This window comes from Thalassophryne amazonica, chromosome 11, assembly GCF_902500255.1.
Source record: "Thalassophryne amazonica chromosome 11, fThaAma1.1, whole genome shotgun sequence".
Classification (NCBI taxonomy): domain Eukaryota; kingdom Metazoa; phylum Chordata; class Actinopteri; order Batrachoidiformes; family Batrachoididae; genus Thalassophryne; species Thalassophryne amazonica.
The window spans coordinates 67,288,071-67,300,954 of NC_047113.1; the positions used below are offsets into that span (position 1 = coordinate 67,288,071).

The following is a 12,884-nucleotide window of genomic DNA, read 5'->3' on the forward strand; positions in this document are numbered from 1 at the left end:
GTATTTGAACACCCTGTGGTTTTGCAAGTTCTCCCACTTAGAAATCATGGAGGGGTCCATTTCTTGGACCCCTCCTGTTGTCCTGTAGTCCATCCCAGCCTTGTGCAAGTCTACAGTTTTGTCCCTGGTGTCCTTAGACAGCTCTTTGGTCTTGGCTATGGTGGACAGGTTGGAGTGTGATTGATTGAGTGTGTGAACAGGTGTCTTTTATACAGGTAACAAGTTCAAACAGGTGCAATTAATACAGGTAAAGAGTGCAGAATAAGAGGGCTTCTTAAAGAAAAATTAACAGGTCTGTGAGAGCCAGAATTGTTGCTGGTTGGTAGGTGTTCAAATACTTATTTGCAGCAGTAACATACAAATAAATTATTAAAAAAATCATACATTGTGATTTCCAGAATTTTTTTTTTTTTTTAGATTATGTCTCTCACAGTGGACATGCACCTAAGATGAAAATTTCAGACCCCTCCATGATTTCTAAGTGAGAGAACTTGCAAAAACACAGGGTGTTCAAATACTTATTTTCCTCACTGTAAATAGACAAAGAGGATAGATTAAAGCATTAATTTTTTTGGTTACGTTCAACTTTTAAAAAAAATGGTACCAGTTTGTTCCCCATGTCATGTGGATTCAGAATATATATAGTTTTTAGGGCTACATATTATAGTTTGGGAGTTTATCCCAGACAGACAGACAGACAGACAGACAGAGAGAATTAGCCCTTTATGTATATAAATGGCCCTGGTTGCCCAGTAATTCCATGATTAAAGGTCTATAGAGCTACAGACCTGGGCAACCAGGGCAGCTTGACCTGGTTGCCCAGTAATTCCATAAAAGAGAAATAGATAAAGAGAATAGATTAAAGCATTAATTTTTTGGTTACGTTCAACTTTTTAAAAAATGGTACCAGTTTGTTCCACTTGTCATGAGGATTCAGAATATGTATAGTTTTTAGGGCTAGATATAGTTTTGGAATTTATCCCGGACAGACAGACAGACAGACAGATAGAATTAGCCCTCTATATACATAAAGGGCTAATTTTATATATATATATATATATATATATATATATATATATATATATATATATATATATAGTAAAAGGGGTGGGTGTATATAAGCTTCTGCCTACACCCTTTCAGCCATATGTGGAACTGTAAAATCTTTTGTTTTTTGATATGGAGTTTTGTGTGCTGAATAAATTCTTCATTCATTCAAATTACAAATACTGTCTTGTCATGCTTTCTTGGCTATACGTGATGTTGAGCTGTTAAAAGTGTTTGTCCATTGTTCAGATCATTATACTATTGTTTTCTATACTTAAGGCAACTAGCCAATGTTCTGATTGCATCCAGACTAATTTTTTGCATGTAATCATGATCAAAGTTGTTCCACACTCCTGGGTTGTTCATTTTCAATTTGTAATCACTTACATAATGGTGTCTGTCTTTCACAAGGCTCTCTATTTGTGTGTTGTGACCTCCAGTACCTTGCTGCCAGCCTGCCAATGCGATGACAGTTTCACCGCCTATGAGTGAGTGAGTGAGTTATAAATAAACACTGCTGAATCTTAAATCCTTTCTCCAGCATCCTTCTTAAGACCATGCGAGCAACATACTGTGTAGTCATTGATTTTATTCAAGGCTCCAGAATATAAAGGGATATTGTTCAGTATAGCAGTGTTATTAAGGGCTTGTGTGTTTATATGTACTTCAACGGGGGGCGAGTTGGCACAGTATCTGCACGCAGATTGTAGTGGTGGGCGTCTGGACCAAAAAGTCCAGGGCCAAATTTTTGTCCCAGTTCAGCCCCAACTTGAATACATTAATAAAATGTGTGCATGCGTATGCATGTGTATATGGAAGTAACGCAATTCTCCGCCATTACCTTCACCTTCCACCAGCTGAGCTCCAGTGGAAGCTGTTTGATTACGAAATCTAAAGAGTGGGATCGACTGTTTGTTTACAACTGTAGTTCCCAATTTTGCCACTAGGGCCTTGCCATGTGAACACTAGCCTGACAACCGTCCCTGAACTGGGCCACATACTGGCCTCTCTCCTGTGATTGGTTGGCGGCCGAGATGCTGATGTCAGCCTCACTTTGATGTGGCGGGAGCGCTGCTCTCCTATTGGTTGTTTAGGAGTGGGAATTCCAGCACTGATCTCCTATTGGTTGTTTAGGAGTGGGAATTCCAGCGCTGATCTCCTATTGGTTGTTTAGGAGTGGGAATTCCCACTCCAAAATGGAGGCCAGTATCTGGCCCAATTCAGGGCCGGTTGTCAGGCGATAGGAAAACACTCACTCACTCAGTGTCGACTGTTTACTCCATAATCTTGATAACAGACAGACAAATAAATAAACACAGATGATTTTATTACACCCTTGGCAGACATAACTAGAGCACCACGCTCACAGAGCGCAAACCTCCGCCAACACTAGTTTCCAATTCCAAAAATTTTTACCTTGGAAAAAATTTGGTATGACAGATATTTTTGTAATTTCCACACTAAGGTATTGCTGTCATTCTATGTCTAGATATCATCTTGTCATGATAATGAATGGTTGGTAGAATTGGAGTCTTTACTGGTAGTCTATTTTGGGGTTTCATCTACATATAGGTTCAATAGGTTCATCCAGATCCATGTGTTTGTGTGTTGTTGTAGCTGAGTGGTAAGGCAATGAACTAGAAATCCACTGGGTAGAAATGTTACTGACAAGGCATTTTGGGGACATGGTCTTTAAGTTAGGAGATGCACAAAATAAAACAAAACAACAAAAAAAATGCAACAAGAAACGGTCACTTTTAAGAAGCTGAAACCAGAGAATATTTGTCAGTTTATTTTGGTAGAGAAACAACTCATGATTAATTATTAAGTTATCATAAACTGGTAAATGGGTGGACTGTATTTATATAGTGCTGCATTTATATAGAATATCAGAAGCTCAAAGCGCTTAACAGTAATGCTTCACACACACACACACACACACACACACACACACACACACACACACACACACACACACACACCACACACACACACACACACACACACCACACACACACACACACACACACTCCGAATCAGGGTGCTGCCACCCTCCAAATTAAGTTGGAGAAGGAGCACTACGACCAGTCGGTTTACAAGGTCAATCCCTGTTTCATCACGATAAATGTGTTTGCAGAAATGTACATAAGTGCTACTTCTGCTAATAATAATAATAATAATAAATGGCTGCCATTAAGTTGATGTCACACATACAATTTAAAAAAATGGGACAGAATTGCCTTTTTAAATTGTCAGATTGGCTTCTCTGCAGCACCATGTTGTGAAGTTACAAACAGTAAAATGACAATTTCATTATTACGGATCCCCCCCCCAAAACAAACAAACAAAACAAACAAAAACACCTCTCTTCCTATGAATCTCACATATTCATGAGGTTTGTTCTCTTACAGCTGAACATGGACAGTTACACTTTTTGCCATTTGGTGTCGCCAAAGTTCCATCACATCTTTCTGGATTTAAAGTCTACCCAACAACAGTGCTGGAGCCTTTTCCTAAAGTTAGCTATTCCAAATAAATGTGCAGAATAAAAGCCCAAAACAGTTAGTTAAAAAAAAGAAAAAAGAAAAAAAAGAACATCAGATCAAGCTACAGATTTTATAAAAAAAAAAAAAAAAAAAAGGGTGGTGGTGGTGGTGAATAATCAAAGTTTCTCCATACATTATAGTTTACTCGGTTTACATTATAGTTTATAGTAACCTGCTCAACATTTTGATATCATCACAGATGCAGGAGATATTGCGAGCTAATGTCACCTCATTTTTTTGGCTAGTTTTTCTCCAAGTAGTCAGAAAAATGTAATAGAATACAAAATAACCAATGCAAAAATAGTTTCCTCCAAAGTAAGTTTGCTTGCACGCTTCCTGCAAGGCAACTCTGTCAAACCGGTTTAATCGGCCAAACTCTTGACTTTTCAGCAAAACAGAAAACTCAGAACGTCCAAACTAACACGGTGCATGTAAGCAAACCGAAGCATGTTTGTAAGCACGGTTTATTGGCACACATAAATGGTAAAGCATACATACCAGACATCAGATATGACACTGAACACCTCTGCTATATAATGTACAAATGGTCTCTAATAATACTAAGATCAAACATATTTAGAAATGTGTTAGCTCCCTTCCAAATGCACAAATAAATACCCTATTGTATAAAGACTGTCCGTCATCTTCTTGCACATTTTGAAATAAAAAAGCCCAACAGAAAGAGATCAGGTATAGTTTAAAGGTCACGGAACACAAATAGAGGGATGATGAGTGTTTTCTGTAGGGTGGATGGGATTTTATCTGTGCCATTTTTGTTTGTTTGTTTGTTTTTTATCCATCCTAAATGTAGAATTTACATGAACTGCATGGCTGTTTGCAACTTTGTGGCTTTGGTTCTGTACTAGCTATTAAGGATGGGGAACAACAGAGAAATTTGGCTTTGACCGAGGAAAACCATCCAAACCACCCAACAGAAATCTGAACCTCCGGCACTAAAACAAAAACAGCTGCCGTATCCAAACTGGTTTCAGTGGCTGATTTACAGTGGACAAAAACAGATTCCACCTATATTTACAGAGCTACAAATGTTGTAACAGTGTTCCCAAACTGATGAACCCAAAAGACCAATATGGATTTTTTTTTTTTTTTTTTTTTGTAATTTTGGTTTTTGAAAAAAAAAAGTACAAATATCAAACCAAATAAAATCCTATAAAATCATGCAGGAAAAGGCTTCCGTATCAGTTTGGGATTAGGTCGTTAAAGGGAAATCCAATTTCGAGGAGTGGGGAAAAATAAACAAAAACAACAAATAAAATAAAAAAAAAATCAACATTAATGTGTCAGCGTATGTCTCTGCAAAGTTCACATAATGATCGGCAAAAAATTACAGTGTAGTTGCAAAGGAGTCTGAGAGAAGCAAAAATACAGATAGGTTACCAACACAAACTGGGTTTGCATGAAATCACAATCTGTGTAATGTAGAGAAACACGATTTCCCCTCAATTGGAAGGAGTCTGCAATGGTAGGGAACTTTTATTCCCTCTTAATTGGAAATGGAAATCAACAGCAACAGCAGAAACAAACCAACAGCCAACGGAATTTCCAATAAAAATGCAATTGCCCCAAAACAACGTTCCATTTGTCTCAAATGTGGTTTGACAATTTCAGTCGGCTGTTAAAAAAAAAAGAAAAAAAAAGAAAAAGCAGCCTCGCATTTGTTCTTCACGTTTTTGTTTGTTGCCTTCCTCGTTTTGCCGCACTCTCTACTGTCAGAGCGAAGACTTGCGACCTGCAGGTCAAACAATCACAGCTGTGGTATTCCTCCAGACCAGAGGCCTGTGCATCCAAGGACGAGAAGAAGATCTGCAGCCACCAGCCCCCCGCATTCTTGACAAACCGCTGACTATTTTTACATTAGTGCTGCTGCATACGCGCAGCGCTTCTTGTCTTTGCCATGTGGATATTGCTGCGCGGCGCTGCCACTTCTCGTAGATGTTTCAGTGATTTAAAGAAGACAATATCCAGGTTGGACCTTTTGTTTTTTTTGTGGCATGTGATCGCTGGAGTCTGATTCAGGATGACGGTACGAGGCGTAGAAGCACCTCAGGGGATGGGGATGGGGGGATAAAAAGTCCAGTCCACGTGGAGTCGAGGATGGGTTGGTTTGCTGCTTTTTGTTTTACTGCGAGGCTTGGGGCGCTGTGCTCTCTGGCTTGCTGTCCTGGGCCGTGGGGGGTTTGGTGCCCCACGGGGTGTTGTTACCCAGAGCCGGGGAGCTGTTGAAGTCGTCCTCATCGTCCAGGCCGTTGGTGGCGTCGTACTGCGTGTTCTCCAGACGAGTGATCAGACGCTCATCCTCGTCGCCGAACTCGCCGCCCATCAGGGTGGGCTCGCCCACCACCATCACGTCCTAAAGAGAGGAAGCGGGGAGAGAAAGAGGGAGACGGGAGTAAATGTGAGAACTGAGAAGAATGCAAAAACCAAACGTTTTTGCACATTTTAAAGGTCACGATGTGTTCACAGTGTGCGCAACACACATAGTTACGCATGCAATACCACAACTCCTTTAGACTGTTTTACATTTTAATGGATTTACTTAATAATTAGATTATATTAATCTCATTTTAAAGTTGAGACTTATTTCCTTTGTCATAACAAGGGAATGCCACAAGAAAGTCAGTGGCTCAAAACCCACTGTGCTCATTCTGTGTGTATATATGGAATGTTTCTACCAACATGAATGCAGCATATAAGTCTGTTAACTGAATAGTATAGTAGTATTTGTTTTTTTTGTGCAGATTGGCTCCAGCCTCCCCACGAGCAGTGGTGGGCACAGATAACCAAAAAATTAACTTCGATAACAGATAATAAGATAACTGAAAAGTTATCTTTGATAAAGATAAACCGATAAACCACCCAAAAATGTATCAGAAGTTACAGATAATCGATAACCGATAAATTCCGGTGTTGTCTAGGGGACATTTGCAGTTACTAAAGAGCTGAAATTGATTTTTAACATGATCGCTTTTGAAAGCATCAAGAGCGCTAAAAGACCTAAAGAATAAGCAAGAATGTTTGACCATGCTGCCCCCTGTAGGAAACAGCATAGACAAATCCTGAGAGCATCCACAAAATCAACTCTTTACTAAGCATAATCATTTTTCTTTCAACATTCTGCCCCTGCTGGAAGCTCCTGTTTACAACAACACTCCCACCACAAAGGCACACCAAGAGCAGCCATAAGACCACCTCTCTATCAATTTCAACACTCCCGTCAGGCGGAGGTCTTGAAAAATAAAGTCATACTAACTTATGGTTTTTTGAAAATACTGATAGAATAACTCCATTAATGTCAATTCTGTCATTTGTACAAAGTTAAAATATAACATATATCTTTTAATGTTGAATAAGGCACTAATTCTGAGGTTTTGTAACAAACACAGACCGCAAAGCATTCTGGGTAAAAGTGCTAAACAGCGATTGGTTCAGTAATCCATTATGTAAACCAACACGTTAATGTGACGTGTGTCGTGTGTTGGTTTAAAGATAAATGTTCTTTTGTAAAATATTACATTTTTATTTGTAAAAACAGGCATTTTTACGGAGCCCTGGAAGTGTCATTGCAATTGCATGTTTTAAAACGTTTATGATGTTGTAAAACGTGCACTCAATATTAGTAAGTAAGTAAGTAAATTTATTTATATAGTTCCTTTCACAGACATAAGGCCATGTACACACGTTGTCGGGTATTTGTAAAACCGAATATCTTACCCTTTCAGTTTGGGGAAAAAACTTCATCCACACTACGTCATAAAAAAAAAAAAAATCCATCCACATCGAACCGTATAAATGTGTTGTAATTAGTCTGCCAAACCTTTGGGTGCGGTACTGATTAAAATTCTATCCAATCAGGAGTGTTGGGAAAGTGTAGGAACACGGACCCACAACAGGGGGCGCAAATGAACGGACAATGGAGTAAGTCAAATAACAACGCTTTACTGTTGTGAATGTGCACAACGAATACAACCAATCACAGAAATGGACAACAGTCAATTCACAAAAGTGTCGTGTGGGCAGGCTCGAAGATAGGAGACGCCTCTCCAAGGTAAGACCGGTACCACACGGCTTCCTCCGCCACAGGACCCCGGGAATACTGGAGCCGCCAAGTCCCGAACTCCCAGGTGGCCACTGCCTCCGCGTGTCGGACCTGGTACTGCTGGCGAGAAAACAAAGTACAGTCAGATGGGGGCGCGTTTGCACCCAGGACTCCGAACAGCAGGAAAGTTACCTCCACCTCTCGTTGGAACAGTAATCCAAATAACTAGCTTAATCCAAAAAGATACACTTAGTTAGCGTCAATACGTTACCTCTCCGGTAAAACAATATCTCGGCAATGAGGTGGAGATGCCGTCCTGCTGATATACCCCACTGATGATTGCCGTCAGCTGTCTCAGGTGATGGGTGACAGCTGTCACCGAGGCGGCTCCCGTGAGGCGGCGGCGCCCTCTGGTGCCTGGAGCCCGCACTCCAGGCAGGGCGCCCTCTGGTGGTGGTGGACCAGCAGTACCTCCTCTTCAGCGGCCCACACAACAGGACCCCCCCCTCAACGGGCGCCTCCTGGCGCCCGACCGGGCTTGTCCGGGTGGCGATGGTAGAAGTCGGCCAGGAGGGCCGGGTCCAGGATAAAGCTCCTCTTCACCCAGGAGCGTTCTTCAGGGCCGTACCCCTCCCAGTCCACCAGATAGTGAAAGCCCCGGTCCATCCGTCGGACGTCCAACAACCGGCGCACTGTCCAAGCCGGCTCGCCATCGATGATCCGGGCAGGAGGTGGCGCCGGCCCGGGTGTACAGAGGGGCGAGGTGTGATGGGGCTTGATTTTTGACACATGGAATACTGGATGGATCCGCAGTGAGGCTGGAAGCCGAAGCCTCAGTGCGGCGGGATTGATGACCTTGAGAATCTTAAACGGACCTATGTACCTGTCTTGCAGTTTTGGGGAGGCCACTTGCAGTGGAATGTCCTTGGTGGACAACCACACTTCCTGCCCGGGGCGATACGTAGGGGCCGGGGTCCGCCGCCGGTCTGCATGGGTCTTCGCCCTCATCCGGGCCCTCAACAAAGCAGAACGGGCGGCACGCCACACCCGACGGCACTTCCGCAGGTGGGCCTGGACCGAGGGCACACCGACCTCTCCCTCAACCACCGGGAATAACGGGGGCTGATACCCCAAACACACTTCAAAGGGGGAGAGGCCGGTGGCTGATGACACTTGACTGTTGTGGGCGTACTCGATCCAGGCCAGATGAGTACTCCAGGCCGCCGGGTGCGCGGCTGTCACACAACGTAGCGTTTGCTCCATTTCTTGATTGGCCCGCTCTGCTTGCCCGTTGGTCTGGGGGTGATACCCGGATGAGAGACTGACCGTGGCCCCAGTTCCCGGCAAAAGCTCCTCCAGACATGCGAGGAGAACTGGGGACCGCGATCGGAGACGATGTCTGTTGGTATTCCATGCAGGCGGACGACGTGGTGGACCAGGAGGTCCGCTGTCTCCTGGGCCGTTGGGAGCTTCGGGAGGGCCACGAAGTGGGCCGCCTTGGAGAATCGGTCCACTATCGTGAGGATGACGGTGTTTCCCTGGGACGGCGGGAGGCCCGTGACAAAATCCAGGCCGATGTGGGACCAGGGGCGATGAGGCACGGGCAGCGGCTGTAGCAGTCCCGGAGCCTTGCGATGGTCGGCCTTGCCCCTGGCGCAGGTGGTACAGGCCTGGATATAGTCCCGGACGTCGGCCTCCAGGGACGCCCACCAGAAGTGCTGCCGGACAACTGCCACGGTTCTTCGCACCCCTGGATGACAGGAGAGCTTAGAGCCGTGACAGAAGTCCAGGACTGCAGCCCTTGCCTCTGGTGGGACGTAAAGTCTGTTCTTTGGTCCAGTCCCGGGGTCCGGGCTTCGTGCCAGGGCCACCCGGACGGTTCTCTCTACGTCCCAGGTGAGGGTGGCCACGATAGTGGACTCCGGGATGATGGGTTCCGGTGGATCCGACAACTCCGTTTTGACCTCGTCTTCGTGTACCCGGGACAAGGCATCCGATTTCTGGTTCTTGGTCCCGGGCCGGTAGGTGATGCGGAAGTCAAAACGGCCGAAGAACAGTGACCAGCGGGCTTGCCTGGGATTCAGCCGCTTGGCGGTCCTGATATATTCCAGGTTCCGGTGGTCAGTGAAAACCGTGAATGGCACGGACGTTCCCTCCAACAGATGTCTCCACTCTTCAAGAGCCTCTTTCACCACAAGGAGTTCTCGGTTGCCGACGTCATAGTTCCGTTCAGCCGGGGTCAACCTGCGGGAAAAATAGGCACACGGGTGAAGGACCTTATCGGTCTTCCCACTCTGGGACAGCACAGCTCCTATCCCTGAGTCCGAGGCGTCCACTTCAACCACTAACTGGCGACTAGGATCGGGCTGCACCAGACTACCAGTGGAACGTCGTTGTTACGCACAGGTTCTACGGGAGGGAGAGCCGCAGCGGCGCCCGGAGGGCGCGCTTCCACCTGCGCGGCGAGAGCCTCCACCCTGTGGTTCAGGAGGACGTTCTGCTCGGTCATCAAATCTAACCGAGTCGTGAAAGCGGTGAGGATCCGCTGCAACTCACCTATTACCCCTCCTGCGGACGCCTGTGCGCCTTGTTCTTCCATTGGCCGTTCAACAGCCAGTTGACGCCCCTCGGGATCCATGATGCTGGCCGAGATATCCTGTTGGGAAAGTGTAGGAACACGGACCCACAACAGGGGGCGCAAATGAACGGACAATGGAGTAAGTCAAATAACAACGCTTTACTGTTGTGAATGTGCACAACGAATACAACCAGTCAATTCACAAAAGTGTCGTGTGGGCAGGCTCGAAGATAGGAGACGCCTCTCCAAGGTAAGACCGGTACCACACGGCTTCCTCCGCCACAGGACCCCGGGAATACTGGAGCCGCCAAGTCCCGAACTCTCAGGTGGCCACTGCCTCCGCGTGTCGGACCTGGTACTGCTGGCGAGAAAACAAAGTACAGTCAGATGGGGGCGCGTTTGCACCCAGGACTCCGAACAGCAGGAAAGTTACCTCCACCTCTCGTTGGAACAGTAATCCAAATAACTAGCTTAATCCAAAAAGATACACTTAGTTAGCGTCAATACGTTACCTCTCCGGTAAAACGATATCTCGGCAATGAGGTGGAGATGCCGTCCTGCTGATATACCCCACTGATGATTGCCGTCAGCTGTCTCAGGTGATGGGTGACAGCTGTCACCGAGGCGGATCCCGTGAGGCGGCGGCGCCCTCTGGTGCCTGGAGCCCGCACTCCAGGCAGGGCGCCCTCTGGTGGTGGTGGACCAGCAGTACCTCCTCTTCAGCGGCCCACACAACAAGGAGCCTTATTCTCTTGTCGTCAGTTCCACAAAAACTAAAAACATGGCGCCAACCTCGTTCGTGTGGACCGATAAGGAGTCGGAATTACTTCTAACCGTAGTTTTAGAATACAACGTTAACAAATATATGCACACAAAAAGCGCCTGGACAATGGACAATACCAACACTTTGAGAGCAGCCATGTACCCAGACGTTTAATACTGCCATGAACACTCCTGGCCAGTAGATGGCAGTAGCGGCCTTGAAAAAATGTAAAAATGCCAGATAATCAGTGTCTGCTACATTTAAGATGCGTGGAATTTAACAAACGCAAATACACTAACGTCTATAAACCCAGAGAATATATTCACGAGAGTTTTAGGCACTAGAGGTTAATGCTGTTATCTGTGGACCCTGAACAGTGTCTGAAATGCATTTGTCCTGTCGTGAACGTCTGAGATTACCTTATGCTACCCATATTGCATTGCTGCCTGGCACAGCATGTGCTCACAAAACCTTAAAAATTAGCACATTACTTTAAAACGAAAACATATATCTGATATTTTCACTTTATAAACTTTAGACATGACAATAATTTTAAATAACTTGTCTAAAATGAGTGGTTAAAATTTGAACCATAAGTTAAACATGTATGCCTCTGGATGACTTGGTGACATTGCGATTATATTAGCATGGTGTTAAAGGAAATAACTTTTTTTTTGGTCAAGTTTTTCTTTGCTTACTGACAATAGAGTGGTTTCTGTTTGCAGAGGATAGAACAACATGTCTATTAGGAAACTTTTAACAGGTAGGTCTTAACAGTTTTAAAAATGTTTTTCACTGTTCAACTTAGTTTAGTATGTTGTCCGTCTAAAAGTTATCGGACGGTAATTCATCGGAAGATAATTAGTCCGATGATGGTTTTTAAATTTATCTAAAAAGATAATCTGATAATGAAAACATTATCTTCGATAATTATCAGATTATCGGAAGTGTGCCCACCACTGCCCACGAGCCTTAACTGGAGTAAGTGGGGATAGAAAATGTATGAATGGATGGATCCCCTCTGATTACTCTGCATCATGAACGTGTTCATCTGTGGAGATGATAACTCAAAAACAGCTGTACAGATTTCCTTCAAACTTGTTGGGAATATTACTTGGATATATATTTTCTTATCTCTTACTTATTTATTTAAAAGGGACAGTACATATTAATGAACATATACAATATGTAAATATGTCAGATTTTAATTTCCATCTGTAGTCCCTGACAGGCTGATGTAAAAATTAAACAATTAACAATAAAAGCACACGGACGTCACAGAAACTTACAATACAACAAACTACAGTACATAGGGGTCACTAACTACTACAGCAACAAGACAAGACTGGACAAGAGACAGGAGACAAGAGGACAAATAAGAACCGAGGAAAACTAGAAAGGACAAGTGGTTCTTTTACACAAACTCAGTCAATGGAGGGTGCACAGACAAAAAAGCTACAAAATCGCTACGATTACAATGCAATTTGAATAAGTTAATTAATTTACAAATCTAATTACACACATTTGTATATTTTAAAAACAATAACTTATAAAGCGCTGTGGTGCATTGCACATTTCCCTAAGCTTCTTAGTTTCTACAATTGAATTCAAGATGTTCACACTTTTGATTTGATCTGAGCCACTCCTTTAAGTGACTTTTGAAAGCTTTAAAGCTTGGGGCCTCCCTCACTGTAGCTGGCAAAGTTGTTGTGAAAGTGTAGGAACACGGACCCACAACAGGGGGCGCAATGAACGGACAATGGAGAGAGTAAATAACAAGATTTACTACTGAAACAAGCACGAGTAATACAACAAACACAATTTGGGGTCGAATCCGCTGGTGTCGTGTGGGCAGGCTCGAAGGTAGGAGACGTCTGTCTCAGTCGAACCGGA

At 44.2% G+C, this 12,884-nt stretch overlaps 1 protein-coding gene across 5 annotated transcripts in view; it reads right to left on the reverse strand.

Moving 5' to 3' along the window:
* Positions 1-4,039: 4,039 nt before the first annotated feature.
* ldb2a (LIM domain binding 2a) overlaps positions 4,040-12,884 on the reverse strand; it is a 270,416-nt gene continuing 261,571 nt past the window's right edge. For all 5 annotated transcript variants that reach the window (XM_034182057.1, XM_034182054.1, XM_034182058.1 and 2 more), the window contains exon 9: positions 4,040-5,964. In XM_034182057.1, coding sequence (XP_034037948.1) covers positions 5,734-5,964 — 231 coding nt within the window. In that variant the 3' untranslated portion in view covers positions 4,040-5,733. The remainder of the gene's footprint in view (positions 5,965-12,884) is intronic.